General features: G+C 57.8%; 1 protein-coding gene across 1 annotated transcript in view; it reads left to right on the plus strand.

Annotated features, from left to right (window-relative positions):
* The window catches only part of GRM4 (glutamate metabotropic receptor 4), a 42,929-nt gene that overhangs the window by 12,289 nt on the left and 6,733 nt on the right, over positions 1-23,907 (plus strand). Inside the window, exons 3-8 of the mRNA XM_054181243.1 lie at positions 8,579-8,714; positions 11,152-11,306; positions 11,606-11,746; positions 18,641-18,841; positions 19,665-19,801; positions 20,380-21,315. Of these exons, the coding sequence (XP_054037218.1) occupies positions 8,579-8,714; positions 11,152-11,306; positions 11,606-11,746; positions 18,641-18,841; positions 19,665-19,801; positions 20,380-21,315 (1,706 nt within the window). The remainder of the gene's footprint in view (positions 1-8,578; positions 8,715-11,151; positions 11,307-11,605; positions 11,747-18,640; positions 18,842-19,664; positions 19,802-20,379; positions 21,316-23,907) is intronic.

The raw sequence follows: 23,907 nt of genomic DNA on the forward strand, positions 1-23,907 counted from the left end.
GAACGGGTGAAGGATCCGTCCCCTTCTTTTTTAGCCCGTTTGTCTACGCCTGGCTCTCATTTGCACCTCTCTGGCAGCGTAAAGGCTCCTCCGATTTATTGCTGCTTCAAGGTGCCTCCAGCCTGTCCAAGGGGGATGTAAAAGGGCTGTTGGTTGACTCAGGATCTGGCCCCCGCGTTGGGCTTGCCAGCACTTTACCCGTGATGGGGTATTTATGCCGGGGGGAAAGAGCCAGCCAACGCCGGGCTCAGGGCGAGCATCTCCCTGCTCTCCTCCGGAACGGCGCTGCGCTTCATTTTTCATGCCAAGCTTGAGTCTTGCGAGTCGGTTTTTATTTCCATCAGGCAATAACGCTCATTGCTGTAGTTAGCAGTTAGCAGTCAAGCTGTTTGCTTTCTGATGCATTATCAACTTGACCTTCAGTTTCAATTCTTAGCGAAGCTTCGCGTTGAAGCCTTCGCCGTTGCGGTGGAAAATGGTTCTGCTCAAAGCGACCCCTCCGCCGGCGGGGGGAGAAGGGACTCGCCCTGGGGACAGGTTACTCTTGCAGCCAGGGCTGGCCCTGGGCTACCGAGACAGACCGACCTGGGTGGGCCATTATATCTCATATTATATAGTAATATATCTTTTGTATATATTATATCTTATTGCAATTACTCTGGCAATTATACTGTTGGCCCCTGGTGATTGTTGGGGGTGGAAAGTCCTTATTCACAAGGGCGAAGGGTTTTCGGGTGGTAGCGTTGCAAAGATGTGTCTGCAAAGGGTGACTTTTCTTTGGCCGTATTTAAGTGTTTTAAGTGCTGCCCCCAAAGCATCCTGCAAAGGCAGTGGGTGTCAGCTGGTGTCCCCAAGGTGCAAGGCAGTGTCCCCAGTGTCCCCATCCCCTCTGGTACGGCATCTCTCCATGGCGTTGTTGCGGTGGATGGCCCTTTGCCTCTGCGCGCGTTGACGTCTCCGCTGTCGCCGAGCTCTTGGAGATGAAGGATTGGATTTATGTTTATGCAATTTAGCTGGTGAGCACGGCACGTTATGCCGCACGCCGTAATGTGCAGCGCTCAGTTTTGTGAAGAGGGTAATATTTCCAGCCAAACGCAAGACTCCTTAGTCATGTGTCTGGATCAATTTTACACTGTCATCCCCCCGCCCCCCATTGTCTTATCCTTCGCTGAGTTTTCTATATTTTTAGTTAAGAGGCTGATATATATTTGTGATGCACTTGTTCATCCCCATGTGACATCCCTGGCTGTGTCTTTCTGGTTTTAACTGGGTTCATTACTTTTGGGTGATGCATCAGGGTGTCACCCCCAAAAAGCTGCTCCCGTGTCTTCAGGCATAAGCGAGCATCAGACATGACTTTACAGCAGATTTGTATATGCAAACCTGCACGTTGCTAATCCTGGTTATTTGCTGGCCTTGGGGATCGTCCCATCCTGCGCCCTGTGGATGCCGTCCCCGTGGGACAGCTGGGATGGACGGGAGGATGATGCTGGTGGGTACCTGCCCCCAGTACCTCCCAGTGCTGTTTGCGGGGAGTTTTCCCCCCGCCATCAAAGCGTGCGGGAGTGAAAGCCGGTGACCTTCAGCCCCGCGACAGCGAGGTGTGATGAGCGGTAGGGCAGAGCAGGGCTGGCGATCCAGCTCCCTTTCATCCCCGAGGACGACTGTTCTTGTGCAGTCAGCACTCAATTACCGTGGCTCACCGGAGGGCTGTTATTTGCTGCCAGCGTCTCGGCTCCCCAGCCAAATCCTCCCATTCAGCAGCCGCCACAGAGCTGCGTGTTGTTTTGTGGCACGATGCCGAGAGCCTGAAGAGTCCCCGCTCTGCGGGAAGGCTGGGGTTTGGGTGAATCTTTTCCTGGGGGGGGTTTCTGGCATCTCTTTTTCCCTGCGGGGCTCAAATGGAGCATCTCTGAGCATCACCTTTGACGTCGCGGCTCAGGAAGGGTCCCTGACACCCACTGGCCAAAATCATGGTTATACCCATCCCCTGAGTTTCTGTGCTGGTCTCTGCCATCACACCCCCTGCCCAAAAATCAGCGCCAGCTCTTGCTGGACGCGGCACCTCTTTGTGCTGGACGGAGGCAGCCGAAGGGACAGGTCTGGTCATTGAGGCTCCGCTGCCATCGCCACTCTGTATCCTGAAACTCTTGCAGGCTCCTCGGAGGCAGAAACCGCATTTCGTGGATTATTTTCCAATTTCTTTCCCCCCGCTACTTCTTTTCTTTTTGCTACTGTCTACATTGTGTACCCCAATACAGCCTGAAGGGAGGCGTGCCTCAGTTTCCCTGCCCTCCAGCTGTTGGCTGGTGGGTGCAAAGTGTCCTGCAGGCTGAGACTGGGGAGAGCCAGAGCTGAACTGGGGCTGCTGGGCTGGGAAAAGGCTCCCTCTAGCCCCGTGGCTCGCTCCGTTTGCTGGCTGAAATCTGCCAGTAAATAATGCTGCCCTGGCTCTTCGCTCTGCTCCCTGTTTTCCCATCTCGCAGCGCTCCCTTTGTGCGCTGGAAGCCGGGAGGGAGGCGAGCGGGGCCGGACAAAGAGGAGCTATTAGTTGTGGCTGAGGTTGGCGCGCGGGCTCTGGCTTGGAGCCCAAACCTGGGCTTTGGAGGCTGCCCGAGTCGATATCTTCCTCTTTAATATTTTTGGTGTGTGTTTGGGGGGGGTGCCCGCGGGCTGATGACATGGTCTGGGTCATGCTGGGGAGATGCTGGTGGCTCCACGCAGCTCCCAGTGAGGTCCAGTCTGAGATGGGAGACGCAGCCCTGGGGGATCGGTGAAGCAGAGATTAGGAGTGATAGGCTAAATTATTATGCTAAACGAATAGAAAAGCTGTCATTGCTTTTGAGACTCATCTTGCGCTTCACGCCCCAGCTCCTGGACTCTTGTGGTGGTGGTGGTGGGGTCTCTGCTGCAGAGAATAAACTCTGACTGCAGCCGTGCTCCCTTCGCAGAGCAGTAGATGGGGGAAAGACTGTGAAGTCTTGCTATAAACCTCCCCAGGAATCCCAAAGTCTCCTGGCTCTTCCCAGTTCAGGGCTGGAGCAGGTTGAGGGGGAAGGAGACGCAGGCCAAGGGGCAGCTCGCCCGCAGAGGCGCCGGGGGGCTTGACTTCCCTGCGTCCCTGATTAGGTCTTCAGCAGAAGATCCTTCCCACGGACACCGTCTGTGGTGTTATTACCTAAGTGAGAGACTTGATTTTTCTGCTCCTTGGCATCCCACTCCAGGCCCTGGGTTCGAGCTGAAGACTTGCTTCCCCCCCCCCTACTTCTTTTCCCCCATTGCGAATTCATTAATTACTGATTTAGCCCGGCAATGCAGGCAGCTGAAAAGCAGGCGCAAATTGCTCAGATTCATAATGTCCAATGAGATTTCAAAACACTGAAGAGCAGCGTCTGAGCCGGTTCCAGGGATGAGGCAGGCGGCGAGTGCCGGGAGCCTCTGGTGACGGGGACGCATGGCGCAGAGCCCAGGGCACCCAAGGAGGGACCCGCCATCCCCGAGGTGGGACCAGGCTGTGAAAACACAGGGTTCAGGGAGCTGCCATTGCTCCCTGCCCTGCATTCCCAGGCGGGAAGGGGCGAGTTGCCCACCTTGCAGTGCAGTGCAGGAGTCCACGAGCTGAGATGCGGCTGCACCAGGGGATGCGTCGGAGCTGGTTTTGGGTGACAAAGGCACATTGGTGTCCCCAGGCACACCTGAGCTGGTAGCAGAGGCACTTTGCCAGTGGTGGAACTGGGACTGGTACGATTTTGCAGCCTTCACGCTGGGTAATCTGGGAATTGCTCTCATTAGGGCTCTGCCATGACAAAGGAGACTTTTCTTTGGCCACATTTAAGATTTTAAGTGCTCCCCCAAAGCATCCTGTGAAGGCAGTGGGTGTCAGCTGGTGTCACCAAGGCGCAAGGCAGGGCCAGCAGCGGGGTGTCGCCAGCGTCCCTGTCCCCATCTCCTCTGGTACACATCTGTGATGGGACCCGGGCAGCTCCTGCCATGCCACGGGGACGTTTCCCCATCACACCTGGCTTGTGTGCGGTACCCGTGGGATGTAGGGAGTCTCCCCCAAACTGCAAAGCCACTTGTTGCTGCGGTGTTGAGGGTGGATAGGTGGATGGACGGATGGTGCAAACCCTGGCCCTGTGCAGGACATCCCCTGCTGCGTGATTAGAGCAAAGCACACCGGTCCTGTGATGGCACAGGAGCTTTGCCTCTGCGAGACCACAGAGCCATGTCCCTAATGACTTCTCCTCTAATGAGTCGGTTCCTGGAGGCTTTGAAGTGACATGAATAATGAATCCCGGGGCAGGGGAGCAGCCAGCCGCTCGCCAATTAAGACTCTGGTCTTGGGAATCTCATTTAGATGGCTGGGGTTAGGCAGGGGAGGCCAGGAGCTCGCAGGGGAGCCATCGGGTGCTGCTTGCAGGAGTGGGGCTGTGGGGAGCCCCATCCCCTCCTCGGCATGCCCCGGGGGAGCACGTCGTGGGGGGGGGGGGGGACTCGCACGTTGCTGTTCCCAGCGTGGTTGAGCCGGGCCCGTGCTCATCCAGTGCTTCACAGCCGCCGGCGCTGCGGGGAGCCCCGGCAGAGCGCTCCCTGATTGATGGTGTACGTTAGCGCCAGCAAAAGCTTATTATCTACCTGCAATCAAGAGGGCACTTCAGCATCACGCTTCCCGGAGCAGCTGCGCTCCCACCGAGCCCGTAATGGTGGAGATTAAACCCTGACCTGTGTTTGACAACACGCGTTAACCCCACCTTAATGAGGAGAGTCCCCGAGGCACCCATCAAGCAGCCGGGGGGGTGCCGGGGGAGGCTGCGATCCCGCCGGGCTGGGGGCGATGCTGGTGGGAGGGATGCGGCTGTGTGCTTGAGGGGGGCACAGGCAGCGGTTTGCTCCCAGTTTGCTCCCAGTTTGCCCTGCCCGGGGTGGGGGTGGTAGGCTGACAGGCAAGCTTGGCAGGGCAGGGATGGGTACACGGGGCTGTTGGGTGGCACTGGGTGCAGACCCCTGTGGTTTTGCCCCTGGGGCTGAGGTGGGACGTGGGTGCAGACGTGTCCCCGCTGGCCTGGCTCCCCGGGGTTGTTTGCTGGAGGATGAGTATCTGTTCCAAGTCCCGCCTGGGTGAGACGGGGTGGCCGCCACTTATTAACCGGGGTGGGCTCGTTACAGTGAGCTCTGGCAGGCGGCAGAGAAAGGACTGCAAGCGGCCATGCTGGGCACACTTGGCCACCTCCCGTAATTACATCCCCACCATTTCACCCTCCCTGTCGGTCTCCGCTTCCCCGGATGCGGGCTGCTGATTGTTTCATCCTTGGTTCTTGCAGCAGCCTCCCTGCGAAGCTGCTGGCTCTGCCATGGTGGGACCGGGCTGCCACCGCTGCAGGGGCTCGGGCCAGGAGCCGACAGCAGCTCTGGGTGCTCCCAGACCCTGGGGCTGCAGCTCCGTGTGCCTGGTTGCTGCCCCAGCCCATGGGAGGTTTGGAAATGGGTTTGAGTTGGGTTTTCAAGGGTGTTTCTTGCTGCAAGCGCCCTGCATCCTGCGCTGCCATCCACCAGTGATGGTGCGCACGGGATCTCATCTGAGCATCCTTAAATTGGGTGCCAGTCTCTAAGCTGTCTCTGGCAGCTGGCTGTGGGATGCTGCCCTGGTCCTGGAGGCTTTCCCCACTATTCCCGCTCCTCTTGGGTCCTTTTCCAAAGCTAAAAGAGGAAAGGGGTCCCTGTTCCTCACCTCCTGGCTTCTCTGAGCCAGCCTCTGGCCGGAGTCAGGGAGTGATGCTGCTCCGTCCCACAGGAGGAGGGAGAGCAGCCGCCTCCTCCCCATCGCTGCCGCCGCCACCTCGCTGTGATTTCTTGCTTTAAAGAAGTGTTTTGACTAAATGGATTTTTGTGCGAAGGCAGTAGGAGCATCACTTGGCAAATCCCCCTGCCCGCTGCGGCGCCCGGGGGCCATGAATAATGCAGGCGCTGGGAGCCTGGGCTGCTGGAGGTGAGCGGGGCTGCCCCGAAATGCCCAGCTCTGCCCACCCCAGCCACCTGCCCCCGACCCCCCGACCTCTTTTTTCTTTCCATTATTGAGAAGATTTCATTAATTAAGAAGATAAAAACGTTCAGTAGTGGTGCCAGCATCGGTGCATGGGCTGGAGGAGGGTGCTGCGGGAATGGGGGGGGCACCCCAACACTCCGAGGGCTTTCAGCTGGGCTGGGTTTGTGTTATTTTTAAGCCTGGAGAGACCCGATGGGCTGGAGTAAACTGTAGGGTCCAGCCAGGGGTTGCAGACATCCATGTCCATCCTTGAGACAGTTTTCTCCCAGCATCCAGCCACTTTTTTGGGTCTCCATCCCCTCTTTCCCCTCCCACTGGCCTGGCCGCATCCTGCTCGCGTGCTCCACGCTCTCCAGCCGCTGCGTTAATAAGGGTCTCATTACGTCCTAATTGCCCATATCCCTTTTTTGTTACATTCCTCGTTAGTTTGATTTAATGGGGCTGCCGAGTAACTTGGTCATTTATGAATTGGCATCGATTTAGTCTCTTTTCTTATTTATTTATGGGCCCATCTCCTCTGCCTCCCCCTCTTCCCGTGCCTACAAGAAGACGGTCCCTGCCACGAGCTCACCCAAGGCCACTTGCTGCCCCTGCAAGTGCCACGGGATCCTGGAGATGCTCAAAGTGGCTGGTTGGGGTGAGGGGGATAAAACACTCGCGGAGGACCCCAATGCAGAGCCTTGCTGCTGTGCCGGGAAAGTCTCAAAGCTGGGTTTGCCCTGGCCGTACTGGGATGGAGCCGGTGCTGCGTGCCCAGGACCCCAGTGTCCCTGTGCCACACACTCGTGGGCACCCATGTGTGCGGGTGCATGTGCCGTGGTGGGACATGTGTCACGGCGTGTGCCCTCCCCGTGGCCACACGAGCCCGGAGCAGAGCACACGCAGCACGGGAGCCTCGCGGTGTTGGTGGCCAGTGGCACGTGGGTGTGTGCTTGTGCCAGCCCCAAGCTGTCCCTCGCCTGTGCACACACCCGCCTGCCTGCGCCGGGGCTTTTGGAAAGCTCTTGTGTTTGCAAACTGCTGCTTTTGTTGGATTTTTCTCCTTTTATTGCCATGGAAACTGTAATTAAGCTACACCGGCTCCTTAGCCGGAGCTCTCGTCCCTGGCGGCACAGCCGGTGCCACCCTGGCCTGGCCGGGGGCTCGGTGGTGACTGGAGCCGAGTGTCCCCCCGGGCAGGGACGTGCCCGTCCTGCCGGCGCTGCCTGCTGCTGCCTGTCTCGCCTGGCTGATCTGTCTGTCCGGGAGTCTGTTTATCCAACTCCCTCCTCTCCATCCATCTGGCTCCCCATATGGGAAACAAACAGCGAATTGGCCCAATTTCTTACCACAGGAAAAAAAAAAAAAACAACCCATGATAAAATCCCCTCTCCACGGCTGGGCTGGGGGGCGCTGGGGCGATGGCCCCCCGGCCAGCGGGTGTTATCCCCATGTCATTAGGTTCCAAGGGGTCAAATTACCCCAATTTTCCTCCAACCACGTGGGAGGGAGTGAACCCTCCCGTCCCGGAGGCCTCCACCTTGGTCCCTGTCCCCGTCCCATCCTGCCTCTGCTCCTCTCCAGGGCATAAGCTGGGAAATCTCTCCCTGCCACCGTGTGCTAATTACTCTGACCTTTGCTTAAGCGGAGATCTTTTAGTGGCAGGCGAGGTATCAGCCGTGTCATTTACTATGCAAATCGAGACCATCAATTACATCCAGAAGGTCCCGCAATGTTTAATTTTCTCTCCCATCTCTCTTTTTATTGGCATCTGCAAAAATGCAGGAGCAGGAGGGCTCTGGCTTTTCGGAGCTGGAGGCTGGGAGCCCAGCAGCCCTGCGTGGGGACTCTTCCAATTGCCAGCTTCCGCTTGTCTCTTTTAATTTTAATTAGCTGCTTTTGCAATCACCCCGTGGAAAACTGGGCTGGGAGCTTGGCCGGTGCCACAGGGATGGGAATAAAACCCTTTGCAGGGCCAGGCTGCTGTCTTGGGGACGATGGGCTCGTGCTGGGGCTGCAGCCCATCGTCTCCTCTTCCCGCGGGCTGTCTGTGTGGGTATTTGGCCATTGCGTGTGCAGAGCCCTTTGGAAAACCCAGTCCTGGGCTGGGGCGGGGGGCTGGCGCTCGGAGCTGGCTGGAAAATCCTCTCCGAGATGTCGGGATGGGACGGAGTGTCTGTCCGGGGGCCGGGGCGTGATGTGGTTGTGGCTCGAGATGACAGGTACTCAGTGGAGCGGGTGGGAGGGAAGGCGATGCAGAAGGGCTGAGCTGTGGGGGAGAGGAGGGATGAAGGCAGCGACCCCGGAGAGGAGGTGTAAGGAGGGGACTCAAGTGCACGTCCTGTGGGGCTGAATGGTGGCCAAGGGGGCTCTGGGATGGTGGGCTGTGGGGATGGCACGGTGCCGTGGGAGATGATGGCAGCGGGGCGAGAGTGCGGGTGAGCTGGGCAGCCCCCGATTGCCTGTTGTGGGGCTGAGGAGCCCTGGGAGTGGGGCTGTCCCCAGGGGATGGGGACTCACGGGGGTGTCTCAGTGCCGGGGCTCTCTCTGCCGCAGGGGGGGTGTGCGTGGCCCAGTCCGTCAAGATCCCACGGGAGCCCAAGCCAGGAGAGTTCGACAAGATCATCCGCCGCCTCCTGGAGACTTCCCACGCGCGGGCCGTCATCATCTTTGCTAACGAAGACGATATCAGGTGCGGAGGGGCAGCCTGGCTGGGAGGGGAGGCGGGGGTGGGGGGGCGAGTAAATGCACTTCAGGGCACCCACACCGAGCCTGACGTGTGTGCTCTACGCGTGCTGCTGGCCGGGACTGGGATGCGGGATGCTGATGGCAGGAGCTGGGCACTGCAACGGAAGCCGACCACGGCTACAGATGTGTCTGCAACGTGGTGTAGATGTGTCACGCAGTGTGGCACGGCCACGTCTGCAGCGGGGAAAGGATGCACCCCCCAGCGTGGCAGGGACACGTCTGCGGCAGGGACCCACCAGAGCTGACTTCAGAGCGGCCACCTGGCACCATGCTGCCGTCAAACCACAGCAACACAGAGCTCAAAGGAGGAAAAATCCTTTTTCTCTTGGCTTTGGAAACCCCCGCTGTCACAACCCGGCTGCTTCACGCCGCTCGCGGGTGGGTCGGAGCTGGCGTGGGGCCTCGCTGAGCAGGATCCAGGCGCCAGTTCTGCTTTGCTCTGCAGCTTCAGCCCCCAGCATAGAAGAAGAACGGGTCTGGGGGGGTCTTTTATGGACCTCCCCCTTGCTGCCATGCCTGCCCGGCAGGGCTGGGGACGCAGCCACATTCGAGGTGATGAGCTGCTCCGCAGGCGAAGCGACATCTCGCAGCTCCCGTTGTTTATGGAGCAGAGTGATTCACATGGAACTACCCCTGATTTCCTAAGTATCTAATTTATTAATCAGCAAACATTATGTAAATGTGGGTAAACTGCGATTTTAAATCAGTTTACATCAGATGTGCAAACGCTCCGAGTTTCTTTTTTCCTTCCTTAATAGAAATGTCTGCAAACCTGACATTTACGCGGGCGTGTGGTGAGAAACGGGGGATTTACCTCGCTGTGTAAATGGCAAGCCCCATTAACTGGGGTTTGTAAACATTTACCCATCCGAATAGGATTACGTCCCGTGAACAGTGGTTTACACACACCCACCTCACGCCGGGTAAGCGTGGATTTACCCTGGGGCACGGAGACTGCTGTGATCCCCACCCTCGTGCTGGCTTGGGCTGCGGAGCCGGGAAGATGGTGTGCTGCCTCTCCCGAAATGTGCAGGGCCGTGCTGCTGGGATGGACGGGTCCAGGGATGGAATTCCTGCCTGGCTCGGATCGGGTGTAAATCACCCGTCTCACAGGAACATCCTCGATTTTGCCCTGGGGAAATCCTGCCCCGCACAAGGATCGCGGGCAGCTGGAGATGCTGCTTGTGCTGGGAGAGGGACAAGGACCGCCGGCAGCTGGAGATGCTGCGTGTGTTTGGAGTGGGACAAGGACTGTGGGCAGCTGGAGATGCTGCGTGTGTTCGGAGTGGGACAAGGACCGCGGGCATCTGGAGATGCTGCTTGTGCTGGGAGAGGGACACGGACCGCGGGCATCTGGAGATGCTGCCTGTGTTCGGAGTGGGACAAGGATCGCAGGAAGCTGGAGATGCTGCTTGTGCTGGGAGTGGGACGTGGGCTTTGCTGACCCCCTGCCAGGAGCTTGGGGCGACCCGGGATGAGCACGGAGCAGCCGGCACAGCTCCCCGGCTGCTTGCTGGCCCCCGGCTCCCAGAGCACGCCTGCCTCTCCCTGTCTTGTCTCCGCTCGATTTGTATGGTTTGTTTTTTTCCTTATTATGCGTTTCAAACACCATCTGGACTTGAAATGATCAGCTCCCGATGGCGGGGGGTGAGTCACAAACCTGCCTCCTCGCTGCACGGGGAGCGGGGGAGACGAAGCTGCCCCGGGCCCCGCTCCCATGGGGCTGGGGACCCACACAAGCCCCCGAGGGGACAGCGAGCCCTGGGAAAAACGAGTCCGGAGGGACGGATCCAGGAAAGCTCCCATCCACTGCTACGGATTTTTCTGAACTGGCTGACGCTGGTGGAGCGTGCAAGTGTGTGTGGCTGAGCGTCTGGCCGTGATGAGGGATGCTCGGCAGGACGGATGGCTTCTCCAGCTCCCCACTGCTGCTCAGCTGCCCAGTTGAGCCCAGTTTAGCTCTTGCCTGGGCACTGGTAGCACTGGCTGGCTCTCTCCCATGCCTTGCAATGCTGATGGGAGCCCACGCGCGCTTTCCAGCGCTGCTGCTTTTCCTGCCTGCTGCGGCATAACCTGATTTCCCCCCCCCCCCAATGTTGGGTAATTAAGGGGGAAATTCAATTACCAGTCAGCAAATATGCAAATGAGGCAGGAGAAGCAGCCTGTGTGCTCGGGCTGGGGAGGACGGAGGGTGTGGGAGCACCATGGTTTGATCTCATGAATCTGTATGGACCGGGTTGTGCCTGGTGCCAGCCGAGTGCCTGGAGCAGGAGATGCAGGCGGTGCCGAGCCCTGCCCCGTGCCAGCATCCCCGCTTCCGTGGGGCCAGACACGAAGCCGGTGCCCCGGCGAGCGCCAGCGCCTGTTGCTTCTCTCGGCAGAAGGGTGCTAGAGGCGGCCAAGAGGGCGAACCAGACGGGCCACTTCATCTGGATGGGCTCGGACAGCTGGGGCTCCAAAATTTCCCCCGTCCTGCACCTGGAGGAGGTGGCCGAGGGCTCTGTCACCATCCTGCCCAAGCGGGTCTCTGTCAAAGGTAAGGGGCTGCGCTCGGTGGGGTCCCTCTTCCCTGGGTTGGCTGTCCCCCGCGATGGCATCCCCTAAACCACAAGGTTTTGGCTTTGAAACACTGTATTTTGCAGTGGGTCTTTCCTGAGTGGGTTTTCCAGCCTGCAGCTTTGCCCGGGTGGCAGCTGGGACACGAACCCACCGTACCTTTGTGTGTCCCTAGACCCCATCGCTCACGAGACCCTCCTTCCCCTCTTTTGGGGGGTTTTGGGCCATGTTAAGCATCTCTCTGCCATCCCAGAGATTTGTCCCCTCTTCCCCGGGCAGGTTTCGACCGCTACTTCTCCAGCAGGACGCTGGACAACAACCGCCGAAACATCTGGTTCGCTGAGTTTTGGGAGGAAAATTTCCACTGCAAGCTGAGCCGGCACGCGCTGAAGAAGGGCAGCAGCATCAAGAAGTGCACCAGTAAGAGCTGTGGGGATGCTGTGGGCGAGTGGAGCCTCGCGGGGGAGGGTGTGCTGCTGTGTCACACAGGGTGTAGGGGGACGTGAAGGCGATGGCAGAGAGCCCAGGGCAGGCGTTAGAAAAGTTTCGCTTTCCCCTTATGGCCTTTCAGCTCAGCCATGTCCTTATTGCTCCGGAGCTGCCAGCCCAGCTCCAAGGCAGTTACGTGACAATTAATGGTCCGTGCGCGGCGGTCTCGGTTGTGAGTGTGGTTTTTTCGGACTAAGCATCAAAGGCAGGTGGGAATTTGGGGAAGGCTGGAGAAATGCCGGGGGCTTCCGCGGCGTGGGGAAGGTGGGCGATGCAGAGCTGCTCGCCTGCGCGGGCGCTCGGGTGTCTGCTGGGCTCGTGATGGTGGTGAATGGCTTAAAAGTGGACTGGAGTGCTGCACAAAAATGCTTTTGCGCATCCCAATGCGCTGTGTGTGCTTGAGGAAGCATGTGGAGCCTGGGTGGTTTGTGTGCGTGCGAAGGCACCGTCCCCGCGCAAAGCTCCCAGGGCTGCTCCCTCTCACACGTGCTTCTTGCACATCGCCCTTCCCTTGGCCTCGTCTTCTGTGGGTACAAAGCCACCCAGAATTGTGGGGTTTGGGACTGAGTTCTGCCTTGTTTCGCAGCATTTGGACTACTGCTTCTTCATAAAATCACAGAACGGCTGGGGTTGGAAGGGACCTCTAGAGATCATCAAGTCCAATGCCCTGCCAAAGCTGGGTCACCCAGAGCAGGTTGCACAAGAACGTGTCCAGGTGGGGTTTGAGTATCTCCAGAGAAGGAGACTCCACCATCTCTCTGGGTAGCCTGTGCCAGTGCTCTGCCACCCTCAAAGTTATAGAATCATAGAATAGTTCGGGTTGGAAGGGACCTCAAAGATCATCTAGTTCCAAGCCCCTGCCCTGGGCAGGGACACCTCCCACTAGACCTGGCTGCTCAAAGCCTCATCCAGCCTGCCCTTGGACCCCTCCAGGGATGGGGCAGCCACAGCTTCCCTAGGCAACTGGTTCCAGTGTCTCACCACCCTCACAGTAAAGAATTTCTTCCTAATATCCAATCTAAATCTCCCCTCCTCCAGTTTGAAACCATTCCCCCTCGTCCTGTCATTACGCTCCCTGATCCCGAGTCCCTCCCCAGCTTTCCTGGAGCCCCTTTAGGGACTGGAAGGGGCTGGAAGGTCTCCCCGGAGCCTTCTTTTCTCCAGGCTGAACCCCCCCAGCTCTCTCAGCCTGTCCTCCCAGCAGAGGGGCTCCAGCCCTCGGATCATCATCAAAGTGACCCTCTTTCCCATCATGTGCTTGGCAGAAGCACCGTTGTCCTGTGGAAGGCATGAAGCCACCGGTGCGTCCTTGCTCCCTGGCAAGCAGCTCCTCTCTCACCTGCGCAGGCTAAAACTGGGGTGGTTGCAGAGAAGTGACCCCAGTTGATAGCGCAGGGTCAGGGTCCAGCTCGTACCCGTGCCTGCAGGGAAGGTGCTGCCCCACGGGGGGGGTGCGGGGGGTGCCCGGAGATGGCAGCGGTCGCCCCGGGGTGGTGCTGGAGCGGTGTTTGCCCGTGTCTCCTTCCAAACTGCTTTGCTGCCGTGTCCCTGTGCCACTCCAGGCAGGAAACCTTGTCCCAGCAGAGCCTGATCCGGGCTCCCTTTTCACCCCCAACTATGCATTTTTAGCCATTTCCAGCTAAAAGAGACTTGTAGGGATTAGTGCAATAAACAAGGCAACCAGGGGATCTGTCTTGCTGACAGCGCTGCTGCCGAGGTGATGGTTGGAGGCTCCAGGAGGTGACATGTTTACTGAGAGATGGGAGAGATTTACTGCCTGCCTGGCACCGCCTGAAGACTGATAACGCCGTGGCGGCTCGCAGGCTGCGATGTGGCAGGACTTGGGGACATTTGCGCGTCCCCCCCCCCGTCCCCTTGGGAGGGATGTCTGTGGAAGCCGTGGTGTGCCAGCAGGCGGATGGACCTGGCCGTGCCTGGAAAGTTTGATCATTAAGGAGTTTTTTTTGTCCCCATTTCACTGCTGAGGATGAGAAGGAGTAGGGAAGTGATTGTGCCTCTGTGAGGCCTCACCTCGAGTGCTGTGTTCAGTTCTGGGCCCCTCTGTACAAGAGGGACATTGAAGTGCTGGAGCGTGTCCAGAGGAGAGCTACCAGGCTGGTGAGGGGTCTGGAGACCAGGTCATATGAGGAGAGGCTGAGGGAGCTGGGCATGTTTAGCTTGGAGAAGAGGAGGCTGAGGGGAGACCTCATTGCCCTCTACAACTACCTGAAAGGAGGGTGCAGAGAGGTGGGGGTTGGCCTCTTCTCCCAGGTGAATAATGACAGGACCAGAGGAAATGGGCTGAAGCTGCGGCAGGGGAGGTTTAGATTAGATATTAGGAGGAATTACTTTACTGAAAGAGTGGCCAGGCACTGGAACAGCTGCCCAGGGAGGGGGTTGAGTCACCATCCCTAGGGGTGTTTAAGAAACGTGTAGATTTGGCACTTCAGGGCATGCTCTAGTGGCAGGGATTGTAGGGGTTTTTTTTGTGTGTGTATGGTTGGACTCGATGATCCTGGAGGTCCCTTCCAACCATGAAGATTCTATGATTCTAAGGATGGTGCTTCCACATCCTCGCCCTTGCAGGCATTTCCCCAGATGTTCAGCTAAGGATCTGGGGAGACCTCTCCTGTCCCCACAAGGGCTTTCCAGCTTCCCCAAGTAGTCTTGTGGCTAATGCATAGGTGAGAGCTTGGTAAGCAGCAAGAAAACTTGCCTGTGGCCATGGCCTTGGGTAGCTGAGAGCTCCTCATCGTCCCTAGTTGCATCAAGAAATCACCAGCACCAGGAAATGCATGAGCAGGTCCTGCAGAGCACTGATCTCTTCATCTTCATAGTAATGTAGCATTTAAGCAAGCAATATTTCAGGGCCAAGGTATTAGTGGAGGCAGCTGAAACCACGACGTGGCAAATGTCCTAGGAACTGTCTTTAAATTATCTGAATTTGTCAGCAAATAAATTATCTCCTGAATGTTTGCTTGGCAGATAAACGGAGAGGGGAAATAACGCACGATGAAGCAAATAACCTGCCTGGGCAGATCCATGAGCTCCTGTGCTTTGCACGGCTTATGCAAATGTCCTGTTTGGGGCTGGTTTATAGAGGGAACTGTACTGACTTCCCCCATGGGCTTCAGGTTTGGGTACAGCCCAAAATGCACCGAGAAATGCTGGCTTTTGCATCCCAAAAACCAAAACTGAAGGGTCCTGTCACCAAACAGGACAGCTCATGGCTCTTGTTCCTGTATGGGAGTTCCTGTATGGGAGAGCCGGGAGGAAGGCGATGGGTGAGGGCTGGGGTGGGCACCAGGTTTTGGGGTGATTCCTGCTGGCAGCTGCCCACGTTGTCCCCGAGACCAGTCCTAGCAGCCATCAGGATCTGTGCGCTCCATCCCCAGTTTGTCCTGCTGGGACCAGGATCAGGCTGGGACCTGTCTCCCGGCTGCTTTTGCAGTAGGATCTCCTCAGCATCCTTCCCCGCCCCCGAGCTCCCTCCGCCGGGCTGCGTCCCCGACCTCCCCGGGTTGGGCAGGCTCCTGGGGGACAGCCAGCCCCTGCTCCTGCTGGAAAGGATCCTGCCAGCCGCCGCTTCCTTAATAATTCACGCACGTGCGGATGCAGACGGGGAGGTGCTGGGGTGCTGCACGTGGAGACGGAGGAGCCGATGGCGGCGCTGGGTTTGCTGGGCCAGTGGGGTGACAAGGGCAGGAGGACGGGGCACGGCTCAGGGCTGTGTCCCCTACTGTGACCCGCACGGGGACCGCAGGGTGCCCTACGGGCTAGTCATTTTCCAGAAGAGCTAATTAATGGCCTTCGTTTCGCAGGGCTCGATGGTAACTCTGCTTTGAAGCAGGGCTGGGGATTTCTCTGCGCGCTCACCTCTGCGGATAGATGCAGAGCAGCAACGTGGGCGGAGGGGAGAGGAGCTTTTATTTGATTTTCCTTCTTTATTTGTGAGTCTTCATATTCTTTTCCCTTTTTGTTTTGCTTCTCTCTGGTCTCTTCTTAGTATGGGGTTGGTTTTTTTTTTTTGTGTCGCTGATTGTTTTCCAGCACAGCGTGCCCCAGCCAGGCCAACGGGGGAGGATTTGCACTGCTGGCCGGGTAGTTAAGATGATAAAGGGCTCCTGTTGATGGAGGCTGGGTCTGAGCGGGCAGGGGTGTCCCGGCAATGCCTCTGCTCGGCTTTCCTTCAGACCCACCGCCTCCCCAAACGGGCACTGCCAGCCTCGCTGCATCGAGCCCTCGTTGCAGAGAGATGTTTGGAGCGAGCATCCCTCGTGGGGGGACGGTCCCTGATCCCAAGATGGGCTCACCCTGCCCAAAAACACGACGATGTGCACCTGGCTCCCATGAGATTTGGACACTCAGAGGCAACACCATCCCCCAGCTCTCTGGAGCAGCACTGTGAGCGATTTTGATTAACTTCTGCCAAAAGCCAGCGCCGGCGATGTGATGGGAATTGATGCTAATCCTGTCTCATCCACCGCTTGAGAAGATAGCAGCGTCCGTCCTCCGAGGGGTGCCCGCAGAGGCTCATCATGCACTTGAAAATTAATTATCAGCCCTGTAGAACGATGCATGACCCTGCTATTATAATCAGCCGGGTCACATCCCTTTTGCGGCCTTAATCTACTGTGAGTTTGGTGGAGATTTATTGTCTCCATGTTGGGAAGGAGCCTCAGCTTTCTGCTCCGCGTTGACCCTCTGTGCACCAGGCAAATTCCCGTCTGGAAAAAGCAGCTGGGGCCTGGGGCAAGGGGCTTCTCCCACTGCTCGCTGCAAGCCGGAGGGGTGTTTGGGAGGAAAATCCAGCCTCCGCAAGCTGTGTTATCGTAGCGGGTTGTGTTTTACTTGCTGGGACCTGTGTGGGATTTGAGGTGCCTGCTAGGAAGCCGAGGAGCTGGGAAGGGATGTGTCCTGGGTCCCGTGTGTCCCCTGGGCTCAGCATCCTCTGCGGGGCGACAGGACGGCGCCTGGGGTGGCAGTGGGGCTGGGACATCGCCATGGGCTCAGCTCCCCTGGACAGTCTATTACACCTTTTTTTTTTAATGGGTAATTATCTTGACAAGATAGAGTGGCTTGTCTGCGCCTTGAGAGATGAATGCAGGGAAAGGCCCAAAGTTGAGGGAGAAGATTAATAGCCCTTGTCAATAACGTGGAAGAAAGGATAACTTGACGGGTTTCGCATGAGTAATCTCCACGTAGTCCAAAAGCATTTTTATAACTTTGAAGGATGGGCTATAAATTCCCCTCCTTGATATCATCTTTTCTTGCTGGTCAGTTCGCTATCAATTTGCTTTAGTGTCTCGTCAGTGGCATGTTTCGCTCTCCGTCCCGGCCCAGGGATGTCACCGCTCAGCGGAGACCTGCTCCGCATCCAGCGCTGGCTTCATCCCACCTTCCCGCAGCGGGTAGGGAGGGCATCAGCGACCCCAGCTTCTCTGTGCCTTTTTCGTTCCCATCTGCACAGGCTCTGTGCCCTGGTCCCCTGCGGTCACCGTAAAACCCCGCCTTGCATCAGGGAGCATCCGTGCACGGCGGCGCCAGAATTAATTTTGGAAACCCTTGGATGGCTTTCTAGGTTGCTTCTGCCTCTCCGGAGGGTGATGGCCGTGCCTTCGGCTCCCTGAGAAACCCTCCTTCCCTTTGGCTGTTGCCGAAGGAGCTGTGGCCTGGCGGGGTGCCCGGCCACGCCGCAGAGACGGTGATAGCGGTGCAGAGGCCGTGGCTCCCTGACGCGGTGTCACCCCATGGGAGACGCTTTCTTAGCTGTAATTAACAGCGTGCGACATTAATCGGTGTCTTTTGCTAAATGATTAACATGTTTCTAGTCCCATTAAGGGTGGTTATGACAGGAGAGGCAGGCAGCTGTCGCTGGTAATTACCAGATCCTTGCAGGATCCTGCAAGCCAGGATGGCTGCAAAGGGCTGTGGGGTCAGCAGGGTGGGAGGGCAGCAGGGGGTGACAAGGGGAGCAGGGTGACAGGAGACAGAGGACACACAGCCAGTGTTGGAGGACACACAGCCAGTGATGGATACTGCCTGGGCGGTCTCCTGACACCGCTGATAGACACGGAGCCGGTGGGAGCTCCCAGCCAGATGGAGGAGGTCAACCCACGGGGGTGAGGATGGGACATCGATCACAGCCCAGCCCGCATTCTGCTTGGGGACCTGGGAGCACAGGGATGTCCCATGGCACTGGGATGTGACATCCCAAGGGCTCTTGGAAGCACAGCTGGGTGCCAGCACCCACATATTCAGAACTACATTCCAGGGAGGTTGGTTGGGAATGTCCCCAGTGAATGTTTCTTCGCTGCACGTCACCTTCCTGCTGCCCGCGGCGGCCAGCTCGTGTACCCCAAACCTTCCTGGTGTGCGCTCAGAGGGGCTCGGGTGAGAGCCACGGCGTCCCCATGGCTGTCCCTCCTGACAAGGGACACACAGGTGACGGGAGGAATTTCGGCTAGCGGAGAGGCGGGAGCCCTGAGCCCTGGCAGTGCAGACGCAGCCGATGCCTCGGGCTGGCACTGGGAAATACATCCACAAGGTGGGGGGTTGCTCTGGGGGGAGTTTGGGGTTGGTTGAGATGCGTTTCTGCCCTGCTGCTCCTTCCTGGGACATGCCTCGATAGCATAAGCCTCCCGCTGGGACAGAGGTGCCCTGGCTGGCTGATGGGTTTGTCATTTTGGGAATGGGGTTGGAGTTTCCAGCCGCGTCGCTCCAGAGCGGGCTTGTTTGCAAGGGTTTGGCTGCAGCAGAAATGTCTTTGCGGGAAATAGCTGGGATGGCAGGGAGATGGCAGCCCTGCTTTACGTGTGCCCACAGACCGAGAGCGGATCGGCCAGGACTCCTCGTACGAGCAGGAGGGAAAGGTACAGTTTGTCATCGACGCTGTCTACGCCATGGGACACGCTCTGCACAACATGCACAAGAACCTCTGCCCCGGCAAGGTGGGGCTGTGCCCCAGGATGGACCCGGTGGACGGCGTGGAGCTGCTCAAGTACATCCGCAACGTCAACTTCTCAGGTCCGTCCGTCCCCAGGGTGGTGGGGAGGAATGGCTCCGTGGGGCTGGGTGTCGCAGGGTGTCCCCTGTTATGGGTCACTGCAAATGCTGAGTGCAAAGACAGGGTGGTTTTGCAGCAGATCAGCAGACGAGGAGGTCTGAGCTTCCACATCTCCTGGGAGCCTTTGGAGACCAACCCATCAGCGATCCTGCCTTCACCCTGCCGTCCTGCCTGGCCTCCCCCCTCGCCCGCTCCCCCCTGCCGCCTCCGGCTCACGGCTGGCAGAGGTCCCACTGAATCACGCCGCTGTGTCCTTGTCTGTCTTCAGATCTCCTCTGGAAATGCATCTTTTCCTCTGCCCTATCTCCTTAATAAACAATTTCTGTCTTGTCCTCCTTATTACTTCTATTTATCTCCACTCTGTGATCTGCTCTGCAGTCTCTTATTTATTTTTCCTTCTTGCTTGATTTTTCTCTTCCTTTCTTTCATTAGCATTTATCTGCACAGTTCACTTGATTTAGCTTTAAAGCTGCTTTTTCCCCCTTTCTTAAAAGAAGTAGTAAACCAGCTGGTGTAACGGCCCTTGGTGCCTGGCATTGCTCCTGGAGAAGTCGGTGGATCGGTACCATAAGGTCCCTGCACCAGTTTGGGTTTGGGGTTGGTTTTCTTTTTCCCAGTTGCTTCCTCCACCCTGTGCCCGTGCTGGCATTGTCCTGGCAGCTTGCGGCATTCCCAGCAGTGAGAAACCCCACGCCAAGGGGGAGGCATCAAAGCAGAGCCCCCTTTGACACCATCACCCAGGGCACCCCGTGCTGTGGGTGCTGAGCCCTCCCTCTCTTCCAGGCATCGCTGGGACTCCCGTGACGTTCAACGAGAACGGAGACGCGCCGGGGCGTTACGACATCTACCAGTATCAGATCAGGAACTCCACTCCTGAGTACAAAGTCATCGGGCAATGGACTGACCACCTCCACCTGAAGGTAAAGCTGGGGGCTGGCTGGTGCCGGCAGCATGGCCATGCCAAGGGGAAGGTCCTGCAGATTTCTCCTGCACCCATCGAGGCCACGTAGGGTGTAGTAAACCTGGCTGGGAGCCAGGGGAGCCCATGGGTGCAAAGCAGTTAGGGAGCCCATGGGTGCAAAGGCAGGCAGCCAAACTTGGGGGGAGTCAGAGGGGAGGGTGTCCCCCAACTACACACTTGTGGTTCAGCCATGGTGACCCTCCATCAGCCCGTGTGACAGTATCCCATGGGCTCTGGGCATCCAACTTGCAGCTCTGATAAGAGAAGGAGAAGCCAGAACAGAGGAGAGGGAGTTTTCCCAGGGAAGGCGGGACTTTGTTTTGGGTTTCTGGTAGTGAATCTTCCCAAAAGGCCGATGGAGAGCTTCATCGCCTCCCTGGCCCCATGCTGGGAAGGGCTGGGGTCCTTCCTGGGGTGTACTGATGGGGCGAGGGGTGGGATCCGGGCAACACTGCTGCGAGCAGAAGCGGGGCATCCCCCCATGCCCCAGATGCCCGGCTCCAGCGTCAGTGGGGCTGGTGCCATCTCGCCCCACAGGTGGAGAGCATGCTGTGGCCGGGGGGTGGGAGCCAGCTCCCCAGCTCCATCTGCAGCCTGCCCTGCAAGCCGGGCGAGAGGAAGAAGCTGGTGAAGGGCATTCCCTGCTGCTGGCACTGCGAGCGCTGCGATGGCTACCAGTACCAGCTGGACGAGTTCCACTGCAAGCGGTGCCACTTCAACGAGCGGCCCAACGAGAACCACACCAGCTGCACCCCCATCCCCATCATCAAGCTGGAGTGGAGCTCGCCCTGGGCCGTGGTGCCCGTCTTCATCGCCATCGTGGGCATCATCGCCACCCTCTTCGTGGTGGTCACCTTTGTGCGCTACAACGATACGCCCATCGTCAAGGCGTCGGGACGGGAGCTGAGCTACGTCCTGCTGACGGGCATCTTCCTCTGCTACGCCACCACCTTCCTCATGATCGCTGAGCCTGACTTGAGCACGTGCTCCTTGCGACGCATCTTCCTCGGGCTTGGCATGAGCATCAGCTACGCCGCCCTGCTCACCAAGACCAACCGCATCTACCGCATCTTCGAGCAGGGCAAGAAGTCAGTGAGTGCCCCCCGGTTCATCAGCCCCGCTTCCCAGCTGGTCATCACCTTCAGCCTCATCTCGCTGCAGCTCGTGGGCGTCTGCATCTGGTTCATCGTGGACCCGTCCCACTCTGTCATTGACTACGAGGACCAGCGGACTACAAATCCCCACTTTGCCCGGGGCATCCTCAAATGTGACATTTCGGACCTCTCCCTCATCTGTTTGCTTGGGTACAGCATGCTTCTCATGGTCACCTGCACTGTGTATGCTATTAAGACCCGCGGGGTCCCGGAGACCTTTAACGAAGCCAAACCCATCGGGTTCACCATGTACACTACTTGCATTGTGTGGTTAGCCTTCATCCCTATATTTTTTGGGACGTCGCAGTCGGCGGAAAAGGTAAGGGAGGAGGGGAGAGGTCTGTTTGGTGGCCCCGTGGGCTGTAAGGAAGGGGGCTGAGAGAGGCTGACGTGTCCTAAGCAAGGAAGGGAGCTTCTCTGTGCTCCCACCACCTTGGGAATTGTGGTGGGAAGTGCTGATTTGCAAACCTCTTGCTCCACTGGGGAGCAGAAACCATTGCCTCCAACCCCGTTTTCCTTTTCCCATTTTTTGTGGGTTTCTTCACTCCTTCCTTCCTGGCTTTCCTGTTTCATTTCCTCCTCTCCTGGTTTGCTGTGCCCATTGGTCCCACCGCCCCTCTCCAGACGGAGGAGCCATGGGCAGCATAGGCTGCTGCCCCGTGGGCTGGGGGAGGACGAGTCCCCAGGGCAGATCCAGGTCCCCCGTGTCTTAGCACCATTTCTACATGGAAAAGGGACCGAGTGCTGCCCAGCCGGCTCCTTTTCCTGGTGCTGAGTCAGTGATGGAGGCTGGAGAGAGGGATCTGTCCTCTGAAATCCCCGAGAGGTGGAAGCAGCGGAGGGCAAGGGCAAAGGAGAGGGAGCAGGACAACCCCTCGGTGTGTCCCCTCTCTTGCTGGGCGGCAGCTTGCGGCTTCTCACTCGATTACTGTTTCACTGTGATTTTAATTAACACCTGTGTGTTTGGCAACACGGAGCTGATGACAAAAGGCTCGGCTGTGGCGGGCAGGGTGGCACAGAGCCGCGCAGGGAGGAGCGGAGGGGCCTTGGGTGTGAGCATCCCCCTGCGTCTCTGGATGCGACTTTGCACACAGCGTAGACAAGGCCAGACCAGATAATCCCAGAGGTGCAGTTGGGCTGTAAAACAACCTGTTTGTCTGTCTTCCTCCTCCTCCTCGGCCCCCTGGGTTTGGTGTGGAGGGTGGTCCCGGTGCCAGTACCCGTGGGAGCCTGGCTGAAGCTCCGTGCTCAACTGAGAGGGAGCAAGAACAAAGAAGAAAAAAATCTCATGAATGAGACCCAAATCCCCTTTGCTGCCAGCCAAAACAAGAATCGCATTTATGTTAAACGCGAACAGCTCATGCCTGCCAGCCCAGAGCTGCCTGTGACAAATAAACCTCGGTGCTGCTATTCCCTGGAAATCCCCGGAGTGACCTGCTGCCCGGATTCCCTCTCTGGATCCATCACGACTGGGATAATGTCCCCCGAGTGTGTCCCCCCATGCTGCTGAGCTGCTGAAGGCACGGCTTTTGGAAACACCAATTGCAAAAGAGCCACAGGTGGTTTGCTGAGAGCTCTTTTGCTGTGGGCACCGGAGTTTCGGATATGTCCAGGAGACCTGGCTCTGCTCAGAGCATCAAACCCCGGAGCTCGAGGAGATCGGGTCTGTGCAGGCACCTTTCACCTTGGTTCAGCCCAAAAGTCTCTCCCAAGCCGGCCCGGCCAGGCTGGAAGTGTGAAGGAGAATTAAAGGAAATAAATGGAGCCTTTTGCAGCATTTCCATTTTGATGAGATGGCAGGGGAGATACTAACAAGAAAGCAGGTTTTTTAAGAAATTATTGCAAAACAAAAGCTCCCTTAAAGCCTTCTTAATGTGCTCAGCATACTGTGGGTAATAAAGATGGAAATGATAATGATTGTAGATTATGCGCAAGGTTGCTCACCTCTTCACTGCAGCTTGTCATGGGATAATTTAGGGCTGCCGAAAGCTGGCTGTCAAGCAGCAATTCGACAATAGGCTGTGCCTCACTTCGGGGGTTTGTAATGTGCAGGGCTTCTCTGTTATTAGGCTGCTAACAAGCTGATTAGAGGCGGAAAAAGTGATGTTCCCAACTCCCCTTGGACGCAGCTCTCTTTCTTAAAGCCTGCCGCTGCCGTGGCGTCCGCTGAGCAATCCCGGGAGGGGTTTGTGGTGTTTCAGCTCGGCGCTCGGCCGTGCCGCCGTGGGATGGGAGCTCTGAGCCTCTCCAGGCTGGGGCTGAAGGGCGATGGATGCGCTCGAAGGGGCAGCCGGAGGAATCTGGTCCTCAGTGCTGCCTCGATGCTTTACCTGCTGGTTGAGGTCTTGGGGAGCAAAAGGTCAAAAAGGTGGTGTTCCGCAGCCTGCAGAGAGGATCTGGCTCTGAGCGTGTCCTTGGGGTGAAAACTGGGGGTGTTGGCATTGGCGTCACCCCGCGGCAGTGCTGGAGCTGCCCAGGATGCTCAGCAAGGCATCCCCAGGCTTCTGCGGATCCCGTCGCCTTTGTCCCATCGCTGCCGGGACCGAGCCCCGCTGGGCTCCGTGGAGGGTCAACACATCTGGGAAAAAAAAAACCAGGAGTGTCGACCAGGCCTTTGTTCTCCCCATAGAGCATGGCTGAAGCTTTGCTCACGTCCTGAGGGTGCCACGGGACAGACCCACACCTCCAAACACGCCCCCGGCACCTCTGCCCGACCCCATCCGAGCCTGCGGCCAAGGCTGCCTCATGGTCCGAAGGAGCTGGATAAAAATCTCCATTTTTATTTTATTTTCCTTTACCTCGTGCCTACAACTTTGCATGGAGGTGGCATATTATTATAACAAGTCCCCCAAGCCTTTTCTCAAAAGAACCTCTTATCCCTGCCGATCCCAGCGGATTACAGAAATAGCAA

Source organism: Rissa tridactyla, chromosome 21 (assembly GCF_028500815.1).
Source record: "Rissa tridactyla isolate bRisTri1 chromosome 21, bRisTri1.patW.cur.20221130, whole genome shotgun sequence".
NCBI lineage: Eukaryota > Metazoa > Chordata > Aves > Charadriiformes > Laridae > Rissa > Rissa tridactyla.